The 20,426-nt window shown below is 35.7% G+C and overlaps 1 protein-coding gene across 30 annotated transcripts in view; it reads left to right on the forward strand.

The window, feature by feature from the left end:
* Positions 1 to 20,426, forward strand: part of ANK2 (ankyrin 2) — a 281,636-nt gene that overhangs the window by 153,266 nt on the left and 107,944 nt on the right. For 10 of the 30 annotated variants that reach the window (XM_072405739.1, XM_072405743.1, XM_072405740.1 and 7 more), the window contains exons 1-2: positions 7,895 to 8,094; positions 17,426 to 17,527. In XM_072405739.1, coding sequence (XP_072261840.1) covers positions 7,960 to 8,094; positions 17,426 to 17,527 — 237 coding nt within the window. In that variant the 5' untranslated portion in view covers positions 7,895 to 7,959. Of the gene's footprint in view, positions 1 to 7,892; positions 8,095 to 17,425; positions 17,528 to 20,426 lie in introns of those variants that run through there. The other 20 variants (XM_072405742.1, XM_072405741.1, XM_072405735.1 and 17 more) reach the window with 4 other exon arrangements.

Raw genomic sequence — 20,426 nt, forward strand, 5'->3', positions numbered from 1 at the left:
AAATACTGTGCCCATCTGAACCCTTTTACAACTGGAATATTCATGGTGTTTTTTGAATGGAAACAATCTCACTAGATGAAGTTCCTGGAAAGGAATTTATTTCCTCTTTGTCCTCCTATTTGTATATTCTTGAGAGAAACTAATTTTTGACCATTTATTTTATCCGATGTCTGTCACATGAATGGCAAGGCATGAATGTTTTCTCAGAAACTATACATAATCATAGTTTGAGCCCTGTTTGATTTAGGAGACTAGCTGAACAGCTTTTTCTGTAGTGCTCCAAGTCCAGCTAACATATCAATTTGAAAAGCCAGATTACCAAATGTTCAGACACTTATTTTTTTTTTTTTGCTTTCTTGCATGTTGCCTTGTCTGATTTTATGGGTCATTGCCAGACTTTTGGTAGTGAGCCAGCACACATTTTAATTACAAAATGTAATCTGTTCAGCTTTCCTTAACACTGATTACAGAGCAACAGATATTGCTTAATGGTTGCTTTCTCTACTACTTACATTACAGTTAGGCAGATCACTGCCTACCTGCTAGGACTTATTTTTAGAAAATTGTATTTTACATTTTCATTCCAGCCAGTAGGAAAGGTTTATTTCTTTAAGTAATTACATTTAATAGCTAAAAGTTTACATTTGATTGCTTCCCAACTGCATTAGTAGTGTCTAATAATAATTTAACATATGCCAGGGTAGGTTTATTTCACCATGACCAAAAAGTCTTCAGTTTTGTACTCATGATTATGATTTAAAGCTGGCTATTGCTAAAATCACTCTTCCGTGGATCCAGTAACACAGTCAAAGCTTGTGGACTTGTGGGTGAATATGAGCAGTTCTAACAGGTGCTGCTGGTGCCTCCTGTTGTATCAATAGTAGGCAGGCTGTCCAATCTATTTTTTTATTCCCCCAAGAACTGTCAGCCAGTGACAAGGGATGGTCCATAGACATAAGATTATTACTCAATCCAGGAAAAAAAACAGATCAGGTAACTGCTACTTCATGTTTATGTGCAGATGTAGATCCAGTGATTGGTTAAAGCTGTATTGGTCAGCTGTATAATAAACATATATGCATTGTGATTGTCTAACTGTTCTTGTTCATTTAAATGGATTATGAAGCAAAGAAACCTTTGCTTTTTACCTGTCTTTGGTTAAAGCAATAACAATTTTTAAGCCTGTCTATACAGGACTGCTGACTCTAAGATGTTCCAATGTCTATGACCAAAATAAGTGTTTAAAGTTTTTAGAGTTATCAAAATAAAATGCTGTTGATGTATTTTTAATTTTGGCAAAAACCATACTTTAGTACACATCACCTTTTGTAGCCACACTACTTTATCATGACTCTTAAATATTGGAAAATATAGGAAAGATATTAGGTAGGTATAAAATCTTTAAATGTGTGTGTGATTTAAAAAGGAAAACATAAAGAATAAAATGTGCAGTGTGGATGTTATATTTTTAAGACTGATGATGTGAAATGTTCTCTTCTGTGGAGACAATGACGATTTTAGTCATCAGGATTTAGCTGTTCTAGCATTTATCAAAAGCCCCTGGAGCATTTTCTGTGACTTCCAATCAAGTGATTATGTCTGCACAGCTGAGGTACTCCCTTTGTTCATTGTACAAAATACAAAAAAAAGGTATTAATCTTGAAATCTCCCCACCCGTCAAACAGTTCTGAAATATTTACCTTTCTGTTCATGTAACAGCATGTAATGTTCCTGTACAAACTTTGTCTGTGCTGAGGTCAATCATTGAGATTATGCAAACATGTTTTCCAGAAAATAGGAATTGTTTGGCAATTTTGTGTATTTTATTGTGTAGTAAACCTCAGAGGACAGTCATTCGTTCAGGGACAGTCTGTTCATTCTTAGGGCAAGCCATTTGTAGAACATTCTGTATACAAGTAAGGTTGGGTTTTCCAAAGTTAAGCATGTGATGTGAATCGTCTGGCAGTAAGGTAACATTATCATTAGCGTTCAGAACAGTTTTCTAACCTGTCTGTTTACTTCTCCAGTAGTGGCTAGTCAATATTCTGGCATCTACAGGCATGAGATTTTCACCATGATTACCTGGAAAAGAACCAGATGAGGAGGCTGCATCTTAGATGTGTTGGTACCATAAGGCTGGCCATATGTGTTTTGCTATTTCCATATCTTGCATCATATTTTTTCATATCTTGCCATGATTAGGTAATATACAGTTTAGTATACACATTGACCATCATTCTAAATGAATGAATGCCTTAAGGCACTTTAGACTAGAGTTTATAATGATAAATATTGTAAAAGTAGAGAGCAGAGAAATGTTGAAGACTTCATACACTAATGTGTTATGTTACAATGATGGTGGTGATGAAAATAATGTTTTGCCTTGTTTATGGGTGGACAATCATAGCATCAAATATAAACTGTTGTGTATTTTTGTTTGCTTTTTCATTCTTAGGATTTACAGATCCTTAACTCAATTATGACACTGTCAGACATTAGTATACCTTGTAACTAAATGCCTTCATGGTAATGGTTTCCAACCTCGCTCATTCACATGATTGGGAGAGGTTGGGATCACTGCTGAGTCTGCAACATAAAGATGTGGCTCACTGTGGTTCTGAAAAGGCCTTAAAGTGGAACTAAAGTGAAAATTAAAAAAAAAAACTTACCTTTAATCCCGAAGATCCCTCGATGGCACTGGACCTTCTTTTGATCCGGTCCCACGTTGTCCTAGAGTTCTTCATTCCAGCACTGAGTTAGCACTTGGCGCCGCCATCTTCAGTCTTCTCTTCTGTTCTTCCTGCTATGTGACCCGATCTTGCACTGCACATGTGTGACATCGGCATCTCTTTCCTCTTTAGTGAAGAAAATGCCCCATCTGTGCATGCTCGACATCAAGCATGTGCAGGAGCAGCCAGAGCCTCCCAGGATGTGTGACGCAAGTATCTTGTGAGGATCTGCGCCCCCATTTAGTCTTGATCACTGCAGCAATTAAGACTTAAAGGGGCGGTTCTGCTTTTTAGGGTTTGCCTACTTTTTTATGTAAGTAAAAATGTTGAGTTTAGGTCCACTTTATGTGTGTTAAAAGGCAGTTCTGTCTCCAACCTAATTCTCCCTACCTCTTAGCTACTTGTTACTTGTTTTCCATTTTGCTACTGTCTTTAAAACAGGGCAGATGTAAAAAGAGATGCATTGAAGTGCAATGCAAATATAGGTGCATAATGAAGGGGTTTGGAAAGTCTATGACCCCTGATCTGTGCAGATTGCAAACAAGAGATCATTCGACCCATCTAGAAAAGCTTTTAAAAAGCCACAGTACATATTTTTGCATATTTAAATCTGTGCACTATTTTACCTTGCAATTTCAGCATGTTTGCATTTTAAAATATATTAACTTTAATTTTCTTTTATTGGGGAAAAGTCTGTATGCAAAATGAAGTATGTGGGACATTCAGCTGCTTTGATATTGCAACCATTAATACTTCTTTATTCTTATGAGAAATGTTATTAAAACATTACCTTATTCCCTCCTTTATACTAACCTAACCCACCAGGCAGGGTGGAGTATAATAAACAAATGCTGGACCGTGGTAGTTCAAACTCAATAAATATGAAACTATGGTGCAGTGGAATGGGTAAGGGTAGGTCAGTGTAGAGGGGATAATAGAATATGGGAGAAATAAAGGGAATGTTTTATTGAAATAAAAAATGAACCTATATAGATATATATATTTTTATAATATTATCTTATGTCCTGAATTTTAATGAGACACACTAGCATCAGACTACAAACTTGTATGATCTAAACATTTCAGCAGGAGGGGCGGCTCAGAAAAAGCTCTGTTGTGTTTAGTGACACAGATTGTCCCACCCTTATTATGTCTGTGCTTTTCTCTTCTCGATTAGTGGACAACACAAGATCTTCTAATCTCTTTGACCATATGGATCAACATTTTTCTGTTTCTTTTTTTAGATCGTTGCTCAGTTCATGCCCATATGCCAAACATCTCAAGCCTAGTGTATTCGTTTCATATAACTCAATTTTAAGGTTTGTTCTGCTAAGAAATGGCATTAAAGTTTGACAGTGTTATATCTGCTAACAACTAGTTATAACGCCTTATTCATATTTACAATGTTACATTATCTAGATGTGTATAATGATGTGAAAAGAAAAAAATCAAACATATTTAGCGCATATAGTCTTTTTTTTACCCTAAGGACCGCCAAAAACCATTTGTAAAGGTACAGTGTAATATATGGAGATGACGATTGTAATTTCAGCCCTTTTTAACTGCAGTTAAGGAACAGACTGAGATGAGGGAGCGATGTGTGGGTTACCTGTTGTTATGTAATGGCTGCCTATAAGTCTCAGAGGCAAACACAGGAGTTGGGTGTTGCTAGGATACGCTGTGTGCCATTGTTGGAAACCACAGTGTACAGAATCAGCAAATTATACTGAATATCCATGATGATAGCAAATATCTATGGCCAATTATCAACTAAGAAAGATTATACCAAACCTTCTCTTATCAACATGAATTTTACATTTAATATATAGAACCTAGGTATCTAACAGCCAGTATGGAAGGCATGTTTGTATAGGAGTGGCATCTGCAGGTTTATTATGGCTACTATTAAGGAGTTTTAGTATGGCTACTACTATTGTTCACTGCATCAGAGCTTTGCTTTTCTAATCTGGTGCTGAATAGGCTAACTATATATATTCTCATTTACTTGCATGCTTTTTAAATTTACAGTTGAGATAAATAATAGGTTTCGTACTATAGTCAAATAATTTTACCTCTATATTGTCTTGCAAAACAATACTTTGCTAGTGGATGCAGTTATAATTTATGTATGCCAAGGACAATCGTATCTAGAACAGATTATATGGTGATCATAGCATGGCCTCTGGAGATTCATTCCCAGGCATTTTTTTTGTATTTTCAATCTCAGGTAAAATACATGGAAATGGGAAAATCTATTGTAATGTAGGACACTCATGTACCAATTAGTTACATTGTTTTGTATTGGAAGTAAAAGTCCTGTATGCTGCATTTTTTTTTTGTTTAATACACACATACAGTGTTTGTGGCGTCATCAAATAATTTAGAAGTAAAGGTAGCATTCTCCAATGTAAAGAAAAAACTGTTGTGTGAATACAGCCTTAATATTCCACTTTTATAATCAGACCTCAATGTTCATGTGCAAGTGATCACATTGCCCCTGATTCATCATTGAAATCCGCGATCGCTGGGAGCGCGAACGAGCTTTTTCAGTTGTTGAATAGCGCGATCGCGCACGATTCCGGATCGCTAATACGAATGCGCGACCGATAATCCGATTTTGCTTGATGAATCAGGGGCATTGTGTTTAAAGTGGAATTTTAACAATACCCAAAATATTATGTCAGTCAGCACTTTCATACATGAGACATTGGACTTCAATCATCTCTTTTAAGTGCAGCAAGTTTGTCAGTCACTGCTGCATTAAATGAAGCTGTTCTGAAGTGCAGAACCATGAAGGAAAATTCAGAGGTCATTCATTACTCTAAAAATAATCACTATCAAGTCACAATTGCATTTAGAGTATATGTCAATTGTTTCTATCACAGAAACCATAATCAACCCTTAGACTGGATCTTTGCCTCCTAGGCATGTTTTTTTTCCCGTTAGGTGTTTTTTGTATATTTTATCTCTTCGGATCATACTTACATGCTATGTAAATAGTGTGAGACAATTTATTTGTGAACTAGCAGTTACACTAGGCATTATCAATTTAACCACAGCCCTATTAATGAAGCAATCTATCATTGGACAACTCTTCATGTTTCCCATCCTCTAAAGACATCACTAATCAGAAATAGTATTAGGCAGAATAGGAAAGCTGGATCTCTTGGCACTGTCCCTAGGTGCACTAGGTGCTGTATTGTTATTCTACTTCTTATCATGAAAGATATGATAAAGATACCATGTTTATTAACTGCTTTACTAGAATCAATTTCACTAGGTGAGCTTGCTTTAAATCTAAACTTAATAAGAGTTTTCTACATATAAAAGTTTTTTTCTTACTTAAAGCCTTATGTTATATACATACACATTTGTTTATCACATGAAACACAAAGATATAGATTGCTATTCCTAATAACATATATACGTGGCAGCACTTCAGACTGGTGGGGAGGTTTCTGTACAATCACATCTTCACTTGCCTGAACCACTTCCTAGGGGTGAAAGGATACATCTATGGCCTCCCATAGAGAATTATTTGGGTTAGCAGTGTAAAAAATGTGCAAACCTTAGTTATTTAAAAACCAAAGCAGTGTTAAGGGCGGCCAAACGGTGGGGTCTAGCCATGGTTGTGAATGAAGGCTTAGTTATAGGTGCATTCACTCTACATTAAGTTTTTCCTAGTCCTCCGTATAAGCCCCACAAATACCTAGCTGTAAGGCTGCCAGTAAATTCTCCATAATGCAGCTTCTTATGATGGTATGACAATGATAATACTTTCAGAGCACACATTTATGTAGACTGTACCGGCTTATACTACAGTGATATGGACATTGGGGTATGGCGGTCAGTTCTGATTCACAAGCCTGCAGCTTGTCAGTCATTACCTTCCCACACCTTGTCCTGCACACTGCTTCCTGCATTTGTAGCACTGATTTTGTTGCTGACAACCCCCATTGTAAGCTGCATTGCCTAGGAGTGAGAGCATAAATCAGATTTTGGCTTTCATTTGTGTTTTTTCTTCTGTCTTAAAATGAAATATGTTGTGAGTTGGATATTAACAGTATATATTTTTGTATATATTTATGTGGATGAATGCTATTTGTATTTTTTGTAGCTGTATGGCTTTACTTGGCAAGGGCATTTCTGCTTTGGACAATAATAATTAAATCTATACCAAATTTAACATTTACCGGTATGTGGGGAGTCAATGGCTGAAGTTATAATTGAAATAAGAAAATTAGGAATGACATGCTATCTATGCAGTGCTTGGCTACAGTTATTGATTTATACAGCATCTGGGTCCTCTGTGCAAGTGTAATTAGGACATACAGAGACTCTAACAATCGCATATTCTGACATAAATCATGTACTAAAAATTTTTTACAAACAACATACCAGTTTTAGCCTTGATTATATAAATTATGCGTTCCCAGATGAGTAGTAACATGTAATATAACATTTGTATCTGAGGCCTCAGATTTTACATTCTTTTTTTGAGTGTTGATTGAGTGATGAATTTGTGAGGGATGTAATGTAAATGAAACACACTTACTTATTTAGTGAAGTTTGTTTTATGTACTTTTTGTATAAGTACCACTTAGATATCAATCACTAAATGCAATTCAGTTTATTTGTCTATTTGAGCAAAGTGCTATGTGGTTGTATTGGGTGTCTGGGATATAGGTTTAGAACAGTACAATTTACAAGGAAAAACAATAAGGATTTATTACATATAGTAAACATATTTTTGTTGTAAACATTTATGTGCATTTGCACATAAATTAGTCATATGTGGCAATGCATACATGGTTACTTCAATCTGGGGAACTAAATGTATCAGTCACAATAATTACATAAGCAGAAAGACAGTGAGTTGAATTAAAGTATGAAAAACATGGCACACAGTAATTTAATACGACTCTTTTACTCCATGTACTGAGAAGACTGGCTGGCTGTGTAGTGGACGGCAGCCCCCTCCTAGCCCTCATTTACATGCATAACTGGCCTAGTAGGTGTAAAAATAGACAGGCCGTGCCTGAATTGGAAATGGTCACTGTGTGATCTCTGCAGTTGTTAGGGATGAATTCCACAAGTGATTCTAATATCCAGAGAGATTCACTGCACGGGGAACTTGTAGACCACAGCGTAGAGCAGAAGCCCCGTTCGTCTGGATTACACGTGGATGACTGACACTGTTGATAACCACATAGTTTAGGGCAGGATAGTTATGGGCAATGCAGCGCTCTGCCAGACCTGTCACACTGGAAAATCAATTGGTCATGTTGGGAATATCACAGAACTGGAGAAAATTCTTGATTATTATGGGTACATCAGTGAAGGAAGCTCAGAGCAGGATGTAATGGTAAGTACATTTTTATGTAGTGGGAATAGCTGATTTTGGGATGGTTGAATAAATAGCTGATCATGAGAAACATGCAAGGGATAATTGATAAATTGTTTTGCCGCACTCACCTACTGTTATCTGAGAACCTTTCAAGGAGGTAGAGTGCCCCCTACAGGCTAGGGTAAATTAAGGCAAACACCTGCATTAAGGTCCCACTTTCATACTGGTTCATTCATATTGCCTATATAAATATCTTTGTTTATGAAATTGCTCTTATTAAGATTTTTAAAACTGTATGAAAAAAAAATCAAAAAGGAATAATATTTTCCAAATAACTGCAGCAGTTTCAATTCAAATTGCAGTGATTATTTGTTTTCCATAGCCTAGTTTTTTCAGTCAACCGTGGCTTTCTTTTATGTTTTGCAAAATCTTTATGATTTAATGACAGGTAGGTTTAATTTATGTTTAGGCTTCAAAGCAGGAAACTTATGTGAACAAGGGTGGGTGTAAAAAACAGAGCAATGCAAACTACATCTGTAAATGGCCAGCAAGATTACATGTATATACAAATACTTTATATTAGTAGTAAATATTATGTATCAATATAAATACTTCATAGAAATCAGATTTTTGAATACTTTTATTTTTGCACAGCGTTCATGAAAAGGAGTCCGTATGTTCCTGTTGTGTGTGATCAGTATCTAATGAATCAAGTTGAAAATATACCTGCTTAAAAATTGTCCATTTTTTTCTATGTGTAAAATACATTGGAAAAACTTGTTCTGCTGAAGCTTCTGTACTATACCAGAGTGAATCAGAGGATATAACAATACATAGAGAGACATTATTGAACACACTGAAAAAAATACACGGGTATCTGGTTATGGAGTTTGCTTTTTTACATTCTCAGGGAATACTGGCTTTGGGCCCAAATATTTAAAGGCAATGTTACACCACGGGGTGAGTATAAACATCTTATGTGAGACACATTACTATGACTAAATGACATGTAAAGTATACTTGGTCTCCCATCAGATCAGAACAGCCTGTAAAATATTAGCGTAAACTGTACAGCTGGATCCCAGAAGCTGCAGCAACCCTAAAGCTCAATAGTGTACAATCTTTAAATGGTTGGAAATTAAATAAGCTTTACGGTAACTCACTTCTCAGTAAATGTTTAATAGATAAAGGCATTTGAAGGCACTGGTTCAGCATAAAAGTCTCGCCATTGTTCTCAGCAGTACCAAACTGCCTTAATACCTTTATCCAAATGTCTCACTGTATGGCTCGCATCAAGTCTGTAGTGGTCAATGTAGAGGAATAACAAGTGATGAAGATTTCAGCTTGGGAAATGGTAAACTCTTGCTGTTGTGCTAAGCAAGCAGCTAGTAGGTGGCTTCTAGGATAGTTTAGGTTACAAGAATAAGAAAACTGGACTATTGCGGCTTTTTGAAAAGGTAATTTGTCAATGCAAAACTTCAACGGGTCCTGGAGACCCCAGAGGATGCCACCCAAGTATTTTCAAATGTACAAAACCACTCAATAAAAAACACTGGCTCGGCAATCACTGTAATTGCTCCTGTAAACCTAACCCCCATTCCGCATAGGATAGATAAGGAAGTAGATTTAATCTGCAATTGTTCCATTTACAGACTATACATTATATTTATAAAGGAAAATTAGTTAGGTTTTCATAACTTGCACTTCATAGGAAAAGATGAGGCTTCTTTATCTAAACACAACATATTACAGTGTATAATTTAAAATGCTTTATGATCGTGTGCCACCAAACATTAGTGTTGAAATCTGTTCATCATGAATCAACAATGGTTCCATATGCAGATATGTACTTCCATGCCCACATTTCAATGACAGAGACTCTTATACTGCCAGGGATCAGGAAGAAAACTGCTTTCTGTTTTCATGGTACTAGAAAACTGTTCCAATAAAAACGTGAGGACTTATTAGCATATATCTTCTATCTCATTTTAGTTATATAATTCTAGATAATAGAAAATGTTACCTCTTTTAAGCAAGCAAGACTCAGGGCATAGAACTTTAATCAGCTATGCTCTGTTATGGGAAAAATACACTGATATAAACCTCTAATGTCTTATAATGATACAAATCACTCATTCTCAAAATACCCTTTCTTTAAATAAACTAATCATGGTAATGTATATAGATGAACACCACAAATAAATATACCTTCAGCCTCTCTGATGAGAAAGTGAACTGGTGGTCTACAAAATGCATAGAATGAAAGCTTAACCAATTATTTTTTCTTACACATCATCATTTCTTACAATCAATGTCTGATTTCTGAGTCTGATTTATTAAAGCTCTCTAAGACTGGAAAGTATACACTTTCATCAATGAACCTGGGTGATCCAGCAAACCTGGAATGCATCTGGTCCAGGATTGAAAACATTTGCTAAGCAAATGTTCAGCCTTGGAGAGCGTTAATAAATCAGGCCCTATGTATCTATCATATCATCTATCATGCAAATAGAATTTATGGGAATGGGGTTAGTCATTTCTCCTAATGCATCAGCTTCCAAATGACAAGTTTAGTGACAATTAATATTTTATACGTATTTGTAAAAGATAACAAGATTATTTTACCAATGAAAGTTAATACTGTCCATGATACTTTTTATTTGCAGTAATTGTTACATTTTCAGGACAAACTTTCAAAGATTTGTCACTTCTACTAGGTCCAAGCAGTATCATGAATGGTACTGAACTCCATCATTGTTGCTTACGTACTATTACGCCCACAATCACCTTAATACATATCTTAGAAATATTTACTATTCTCCTATAGTCTCCTATCATTTTTTAGGGGTTGTGTGGGATTAGACAAACTGTAGACTACACATTTAGTAACTGTTCCAGCTCAGTTCTATCTGTATTTTTCTTTATAAAGAAAAAGATAGTAGCAGGAATAACATGTTTGTTTGTCCAGTTCCTTTTGTAAAGCACTATCACAAAGATTACAGTGACTTTCAGTCTATTCCATCATCCCTGGCTTAGCGTCCTGTATCTTTTATACATTATTAGAAGCATGTATCTTGATCTGCTTCCATGCTTGAAATGATCAGAATCATACAGAAAAAGAGGAGGACTACGAAGATGATCTTCTGTTTGTGGAGAAAACAAGATTTCTAACATAGTGTAAAGTTTTAATTCCCTTTACACAATAATTTATGCATTTTCTAAAGTTTACATATACTTTATTTATATGGTGGCACATATACAAATTTGGTTAATTATACAAAGCTGCCAGCAAAAAGACAATGAGTTTTATTTACTAAAAGAGCTGTTAACTTAGCAAAGTGAATTCTTATTCTTTAATAGATAATTCATTTAGTAAATAAGGGGGACATTCACTACGAAAGAAAATGTTTAAATTGTTGTATAATTAACTGTGGAAATCAGAACCATGCACCTGTTATTTAAATGTTTATTAGCCTAAAATAAGAAAATTAGAAAGCAGATACTAATTGGTATGTCATGAGCTTATCTTGTGATATCCAGATTTTAGAAGTACAGTAATATTTGAATCCTAATGATCAATGTACTCATGTCATTTTCTGCCCCGAGGCTTATTTAATGACATTGGCTGTAGCATAACTAATTCAATGGAAACAAAAAATGCTTTGTTCCAGGTGACTTTCACCATAACCTGCTCCAACCAGTGTTCAACACAAGGTGACATTGTTACCTGTGAAAAACTCTATGCTAATGTCTGCTAACCATTCTTTTTCCATTAATGCCTCATGAAGGACAAAATTAAATCTTCCTGTAAAGTCCTCTTTACTCATTGCACACAGTTGTGCTCCTATAGAATATCAGATTGACCCCTTCATAAGCCATAAGCATTGTACCAGAGTCTAAATTTGGAAGTGATGGTCTGTGGTACTTAACCTGACATCCTGGGCCTGATTAGTTAAAGCTCTCCAAAGCTGGAGAGGATACATTTTCATCAGTGAAGCTGGGTGATCCAGAAAACCTGGAATAGATTTCTTCAAAGACGTTTGTTAGCAAATGTTTGCAATCCGGATAGATTCATTTCAGGTTTGCTGGATCGCCTAGCTTTAATGATGAAAGTGTATCCTCTCCAGCCTTGGAGATCTTTAATAAATCAGGCCCACAATAATGATATGTTTATCAGTGATCACATACATGTACCTGGCCAGAAGTATCAAAACAAGACAATAATAAGGTTGTCCATGACATTGTACATACACAGACTTCATCATGGGCCCTTAACTCCTACACACAACACTTGTAATGCTAACTGCTGTACTCAACAACATGAAAATTAGTCACATGTACGGCTTGACTATGTTATGCCCTTTAGCTAAGAATTTATTGTAATTGTGAAATAGTTCAGTATAAGAGCTGAGCCAGAATATCAAGACACAGCCTGTGTGAGTGGCCTGCACTTGCTCAAGCTAGTTCAGAATCCTGTAGGAAGTTGCGATACAGTGACTCATATCTTGTTCCAGTCACATTTGTATCCAATCATTTTTTTCTGTTTATTTGCTTAGACACTTGTTATGAAATTGCATCAGTTTGCTTTTCATGTAAGACAATACTGAACTACAAATGGCATTATTTGTATGCAGCAGACCTAGTTAGACTAAGCCATTTTTTGGGATCTCAGGCTACATTGATGTCCCTACTATGGCCAAATGCTTTAATGCTGTTTGCTTAGCCTGGGTAGCAAGACCTTACTTAAAGAGCAACTATACTCAACACACAAAAAAAAAAAAAAAACACACCTTCAATCCCACAGGGCAGATCGATCACTCTGGGGGGTGCCAGGCATCTGGTCCCACATTGTCCTGGCATCCATTCCGGAGCCGGCACTCCGGGTGCCTCCATCTTCGTCTTCTTTTTCAGGTTCTTCATCCTACGTCACCCGACCCAGGCAAGAGATCGGGTGACGTAGGATGAAAAAAAAGTTTGCCGATCTCACTGCGCAAATTTTTCTCTTTGAGCAAAAATGCTCCTTCTGCGCATGTCCAAGATACTTGGACATGTGTAGAAGGAGCGCCCAAGAGCCTCCCAGGATGCCTGACATCCCAGGCTTTGCCCTCCCATTCATTCTCCACCACCTAGGCAGCCAGGAATTAGGGAACGGTGCTGTACCCTTTTTAAAAAAAAAAAAAAAATTTACCTTACATAAAAGGGTTCTCTTTAAGTTTACGGTACACTTTAAGTTTTAGGTACTGATTTTATAAATGGGGCCCCGAGGTCAAATCTAGATTTTCCTGTTGAGATGTATTTAATTAATGAATGTCCACTGTGGTCCAAGTCTCTGTCACATCTCACCTAACTAAAAGTGGTTGTTTAAAGTATACAAAATGACAAAACTATGTGGCTTTATGTAAGTTTGTTTGACATGCAGTATGTGTTCGATTCCAGAGATCTCACCAGATATGAATTAGATATACTTTTAAGGATACTCTTGACACATTGGGCCTGATTTAGTTAGTTAGTTAAGTTCTCCAAAGCTAGAGAGGATACACCTTCGTCAGTGAAGGTGGGTGATCCAGCAAACCTGGAATGGATCTGGTCCAGAATTGAAAACATTCGCTAACAAATAGCAAAGGACCTTTACGAAATCCATTCCAGGTTCGCTGGATCACCCAGGTTCACTGAAAGTGTAAATTCTTCAGCATTGGGGAGCTTTAACCTCCCTAGCGGTAACCCCGAGTGTGACTCGGGGTAGAAAAAACTTGCTAAAAGTGGTAACCCCGAGTCACACTCGGGGTAGGTAAAGCAGCGATAAATAAATGATAAATAAAGACTTACCTTATCTGCCGGCGTCCTCCTCCGTTCTGCTTCAGTGATCACATCTTCCTGCAGGCTCCTCTCTTCCTGTCTTCCCCCTGCAACAGCGTCTCTGTGTCTCTGTGTCTTGATGAGTCATCAGAGCAGTTTACTGAAGACATCTGTGCATGTGCCGGGGGGAGTGGCCAGCGGGAAATTCAAATTTTTTGTTTTGAATTCAATACAAAGTAGCCACTATCTTTTGATTGTGATGTTGGACTCTGTGTTGTCCCTTGTTTCAAAATATATCACACCCGGGATGTTTATCAAAAATCATAAAAACCTCAGATTTTTGTGTTTTTTATTTAAAGTTTATTATTAAATTTAATTATTATTATGACATGATTTTGTGTTTCAAACTTTATTTTACTAAGATTCTTGTTAGGACATATTCTGGTGAGTTATGCCTAATAATTACAGGCCTACAATCAAAAAAAATTTTCATTGAAAAAAATGTCCTGCTTTTTGACATATAAATCCAGAAAGAAATGAACCGCTAGGGAGGTTAATAAGTCACGCCCCTAATATTGGTTAAACTACAGTCCTGCCACGTCCTTGTGTCAAGTTTTTCAAAACTCATGCATGTTTTCATGCATTGTTTTCTAAAACTCATTCATTTGAATAGACATCCCAATTCACTACATTGCACAGAAATTTAGAGCCTGCTGTATTTTTTTTTAATGTTAAGCGTACAGAAACATATAGTTGTCTGTAGTCATGCGTTGCACTGTAGTTCGCTGGTAAGATATGATTGGGGTGCCATTCACAATGAATGCATGTCATGTGTGTAGCCAAATAAACATTTTCACATGGAAATGGCTGTGTATCGGCATTCACATTGGTGCCACTACTAGCTCTTTGAATATGGTTCCTTTCATACAGAGCCTGCTTTATAAATATAGCTATGTTTGAAAATGCATTTACTTTTTTTATTAGGTTTTTCAATCTTCAATTATATATCATTAAAATAAAAGGAAACATCTGAAGGATCATTATAACTGTGATTGAGCTGAATTACATCAGCAGTTCTATGAGATTCTCATTATTTGCTTAGAGTGAATGAAAGAAGATTTGATTAGAAGAAAAGTTTGCTTGATTGGGTTTCATTGTACTATGACATTGTGGCAGTACTTTCAGCTCTGCTGTGGTTAAGCTGCGGCATGTCACTGTGCAGATAGAATAGTGGGGGTGATGCAGCATTTCGCCTCACTGCAGTTACTGCTCAGCTAGGATGTACTTTATCCGCTTACACGATTGGCTGAACATCAGGGGGGCTGGTGACACATCACTGCGGATTACTTGATTGTTGTTCACAACAAATGCTGCTTCTTCTGACCTCAACTTGCCTCTCACATTTGACTTTAGTACTGTGTTAGTCCTTTGAACCTTTATTAGATTTACCTGGATTCTGTGTATTCTGTAAGTATAATAGTGCCAGGTTTAGCTCTGTTCAGTGCAATGTTAAACGCTTAGCTGCTTCTAGCAATGTGCAGGCTTATTCCATTATTAGTTGCTGCCTGTCACCCCTTCTTAGTGTTTAATATGGAAAGCAGGTCATTCAGGATAAAAGCTGTTGGTAAAATGATAAATATTTTATTAGCGCTATTAAAACTCTATGCAAGCAAACTGAAAAGGCAAAGGTTTTTCAGGCTAAAGGCAAAGCATTTATAGAAAAATGGTGTTCCTGGTTTTCTGTTTACAGGTGGCAAAATCTATAGGAATCCAATCAGTTAGGGAGTTGGACACTACAATTTCCTTAATTGACGGAGCATTTTCTCTGTTGGACTGGTTAGGTCAACATGAGCTCAGTATGGTGGAGAGTGATCAGCTCCAAAAAGCACAGAATGCATGTAACAACATGCATTGCTGAACTGATAACTATTTGGGTTTCTAGACTGCTTTATAATGTATCTTGATTTTCTGATAGGTAAATCTCTGCACGTGTAATGGCTTATTTGACCTTATCTGGACCTCCTTGCCACAAACAAATTTAAAGGATTTTTTCAATAATTTTTTTTTTCAATTATAAAACAGATGGGATAAAAAGAGATAACATTTTGCTACATGGGACGGCAGACTCATTTGGTAGAAAGGAGCTGATGTCATATATGTGTAAAGATTGGAAGTGTTTTTTAGGGGTGCTTTCCCTTTTAGTTTGAGTCTTTATTGGCTTTCCTTGTCTGCCAGTGAGCTTTATAGATCACTTATAGCAAATCTAAAATTGTGATTTGTCCCTGGAACAGGCGTAAATAAGGAATATTCCAATGTTTTTAATTGGGGCACCTGATTCTGTAATACTTTAGGAGATCTTTTCATATATCCTGTTCTGTTACCAATACAGGAAGATAAGGAAAATCTCACCAACAGGACCCCATCCCCCCCAAAGATGACTTTCATTACTGAAAAGCTGACATTATTCCTTAGGATTTCCTATCAGGTACCTAGCAAAATGATGAGTGACAAGGGGTCTTGGAACATTCAGCCTAATCCAACAGGACCCATTGTGAACTATTATATTACTAACAGCTGTGGATTCCTCTACTCTCTGACCTTCTGTAGTAAAGAAATTCAAAACACCCCAACACATTCAGATTGTGGGTGCGTTTTTTCAGATTGCAGTAAAAGGAAATTTTGTTGAAGCAAAGGTTTTAATAAAAAGTTTTTTTTTTTCTTTTTATCTTATGGGTGACTCATGTTTAAATTGTAAGGTTAACAATTCACTTCCGGGACAAAACTGAAAGTCTATAAAAAAAAGTCTGTAACAAACTTAATTTAAAACAAGGTGCATTAACAGTTGGTGACTTTTACATGCAAATTTTACTGAACCTCTTCTTTAATGGCATTTTTCAATTTCTATTCAAAAGATCCCCAAAAAATCATAATTAAAGTAAAGTAAAACTTCCTTTTTTTCACTTCACTTGAGCTGTAAAAAACAGGACCCAACAATACTTCATGAAATGTCATTAATTTTGTTCTATATATATATATATATATATATATATAAAATGTAATATATCCATATATTAAATAAAATCTGTCAACACATTTGTATGATAACATTCTGATGGATAATCTTATAAAACATGTTAGAACACCTGTCCTATTTTTAATGCTGTGCCTCCAGATACGTTAGACATGGCACGTGCACAAACAGTCACTCCTGTACAAATCTAGCAGAATTTGTTAAAAAAACAAACAAAAAAAAACAAACTGTAGACTACAATAAGATATAATGAATATTTGGGAAATATTACAATACCTGTAGACATTTGTACTTGGAAAAGTGCACCGCACAGGACTAGTAATAAACACACTCAACACACTCATAGGTTTTTAACTAATAATATTTTACATGTCACATATAATCTAATAATTAAACCAGCAAAAGAATGATAATGGTAATAAACTTGTAAAGACACGTAAAACCAGATATGTTTTGAAACATGTTTAGATGAAGTTGTGTTGAATTCCTTGGTTAAATGTATATGTATCCTTTTCTTTACAGTCGGACAGCAACACTAGCTTCCTGAAAGCTGCTCGATCGGGCAATGTTGATAAAGTACTGGAATATCTTAAAGGAGGAGTGGATATAAACACCTGCAATCAGGTAAGTAAATAGTTTTTCTTCTATAAATAAAATAAATGATATCATTAGCCAGTGTACCAGGTGAAAGCCAAATTTCCAGCCCTTGGGATTTATTCTCATTCTGGGGCAGGTACATCAAGTTCAGTAAACTAGATCAGGTGTGAAGATTCCTTGGGGATGGATGATTTCTCATGAAGAAAAATGCCCAGCTCATGCTGAGCCAGGTGAATTGTGTAGTGACAGATATTACTTCACATAAATAAAATCGATGCTTGCTGTTTTATAATGCAAAGAGCGAGCAGTATTACCCCATTGAAACCAAAGACAAATCAGCTTTTATTAGTTTGACCACCAGAGAAGGTTTTTACAATATAGGCAATGTGTTTTTCTTTGAGAACAGATATTACAAAGTGTAAATTTTTCATTTGCAATAAAAGTTTATTTTTTTTAACTAACACGGGCCACAATTTTATGTCATTTGTCTGTAGATTTCATAGAAACTAAAAGCAATATTGCAAAAAAAAAAAAAAAGTAAACTGTTTATTGACAAATAAACTTGCTTATATTGGAAATGTAAAAATAACTCCAAAGTGTCCGTAAGAGGTATGCAGATACCCAGGGAACTGAAATAGTTGACTACTAGTAGTAGTTGTAACTAATGTCCCACTTTGAACTTTTGAGATTTAGGCAGGTGAGTATGGCAGAAAGGGACAGGCGATGTTACTTATCCAATAACTGCCGTGTGCCGAGAAATGAATGAACTCCTGCATGCCTGGCACAGTCAGTCAAGATGGCTGAAGGATGTCTTTGGAAAGTAAAGTGATTATTTGCCTGGTTGTTATTTTATCCCAGTGGCTGTAAAATATTTACTGACCTAAACAATTTTGTATATCAAAAAATTTAATAAAAGTCATAAGCATTTTTAAGCAAAATTATCAAGCACTTTAGCAAGATTGACAGGGAGTTACCATTTTAGAAGGAGACTTAAGCAATTGTAGACTCAAAGGACATGATTTATTAAAGCTCTTCAAGGCTGGAGAGGAAACACTTTCATCAGTGAAGCTGGGTGATCTAGCAAATCTGAAATGGATCTGGTCCAAGATTGAAAACTTTTTCTAACAAATCACAAATGAGCATTCCAGGTTTGCTGGATCACCCAGCTTCACTGATGAAAGTGTATACCTTCCAGTCTTGGAGAGCTTTAATAAATCATGGCCCCATGTTTCTCTCATGGCATATGCCTTTAAAGATAAACCAAATAAATATGGTAAAGTAAACCAGTTTGCATCACAGCTCGTATCAGGTTCAACAATGTGCTCATAACAATGAACTTCTTAAAACTAATAACATTGCAATATAATAATAGTAAAAAAACAACAACATTATAATAAGCCCCATAGTTCATTGTATTCCAAATAATGCAGTTAAATATGGTTTAATACTAAACGCCAATCATAAATTAACTGATCTTACTACAGTAAATCATGCTCTGGTTGCCATGATTTATTACACTCTGTATGTAATGGTAGCATTTTCTCCTGGTCACATTTTTAAACAAATGTTCATCAGTGCTCCCAATTTATCCTCTTTGCACTGCTGAAAATTAAAGAATATTCTGCAGTGTGTTTATTACATACCAAAAGGGGCCCAAGAAAGGACAATTAGAACAGCCGACAAGGTCATGGGCACCTAATTTTTATTGATGGGAGGGGAGTTAACTCATCTGGTCCGTTCAGAAGTTGTACCTTGTAATGGTGCTGTGTACTTTGGAAAGCACAAACAGCTGTGCACAGTACATTAGAATTATGCTTCCTACCCTTTATTTAGGGAGGTGAATAGGCAACTTTTGATTAGAGCTGTTTGTGATTTTAACCTTTATAAATGTTACCATTTAACTGAAAGGTATTTCAGTAATAACTATAGAAAAAAAAGTTAGAATTCCAATGAGCTCTGCACATACACACACTAATAGTCAAAATTAGCACTGCACCCTTCTTTAGACCTTGACATTTCTAAATACATTCAGTGGAAGAAATCTGGCATGTGATTATCACATACTGTAACTGCTGACAGTGTTAAATATGTAAAAAAAAATGTATTGTTTATTCTTAAACATTTATAATAAAATGTAAAACATCTAAAATAAAATGTAAAAACACTAAAAGCTTTTTTTTCTTAAACTGAATGTGAAAAAAGAAGAGTCTGTTAAGAAGAGAGTTGTTAATAGGTATCAACAGTGAAGGCTGTCCTTTGGCCTCATTTTCCTAGTTCTTTAACCCCCTGGGCGTTTCACTGATGTCTGGATTTCTGTACCAAAAGCGGTAAATTGTAGACCTGTAACTTACAGAAATATGTCCGAACAATGGTCTAGTAGATATTCTGAATATAATAAAGTTTGAAACACACAATTAATGTAAAAAAAAATAATAAAATTAAATAAACATAAAAATCAGCTTAAACTAAAATGCATAAATATAAAAAACAGAAAATTCAATAATTCGGTATACTGTATAGTACTATATTTTTCTAAAACACCTCCCTAGTGTTGTAAATTTTAAAACAGAGTCCAACGTCACATACCTATAGACAAAACCACATAAACATAAATATATTTTGTATTATTTTGTATTGGACTGGATACAGGACTTTGTATTGAATCCAGTACAAAATATTTGAATTTCCCGGTACGACCCCTGTTGACGGGCGTATGCACGCACATCATCAAGAATCACAGAGGGACGTGTATGCGAACGCCGAGTGTTCTAATTCTTTGCGTACTTCCATGCAAAAAGCGTTACATTTTTTTGCATGGAAATTTATTTTAGATTGTAGGTGATAAAATTTTTCAGGCATAACTGACCAAAATTTGTTCAAAATGTATTAAATTTAATAATAAACTTTAAAAAAATTTTTTATAAAA

This window comes from Pyxicephalus adspersus, chromosome 3 (assembly GCF_032062135.1).
Source record: "Pyxicephalus adspersus chromosome 3, UCB_Pads_2.0, whole genome shotgun sequence".
NCBI lineage: Eukaryota > Metazoa > Chordata > Amphibia > Anura > Pyxicephalidae > Pyxicephalus > Pyxicephalus adspersus.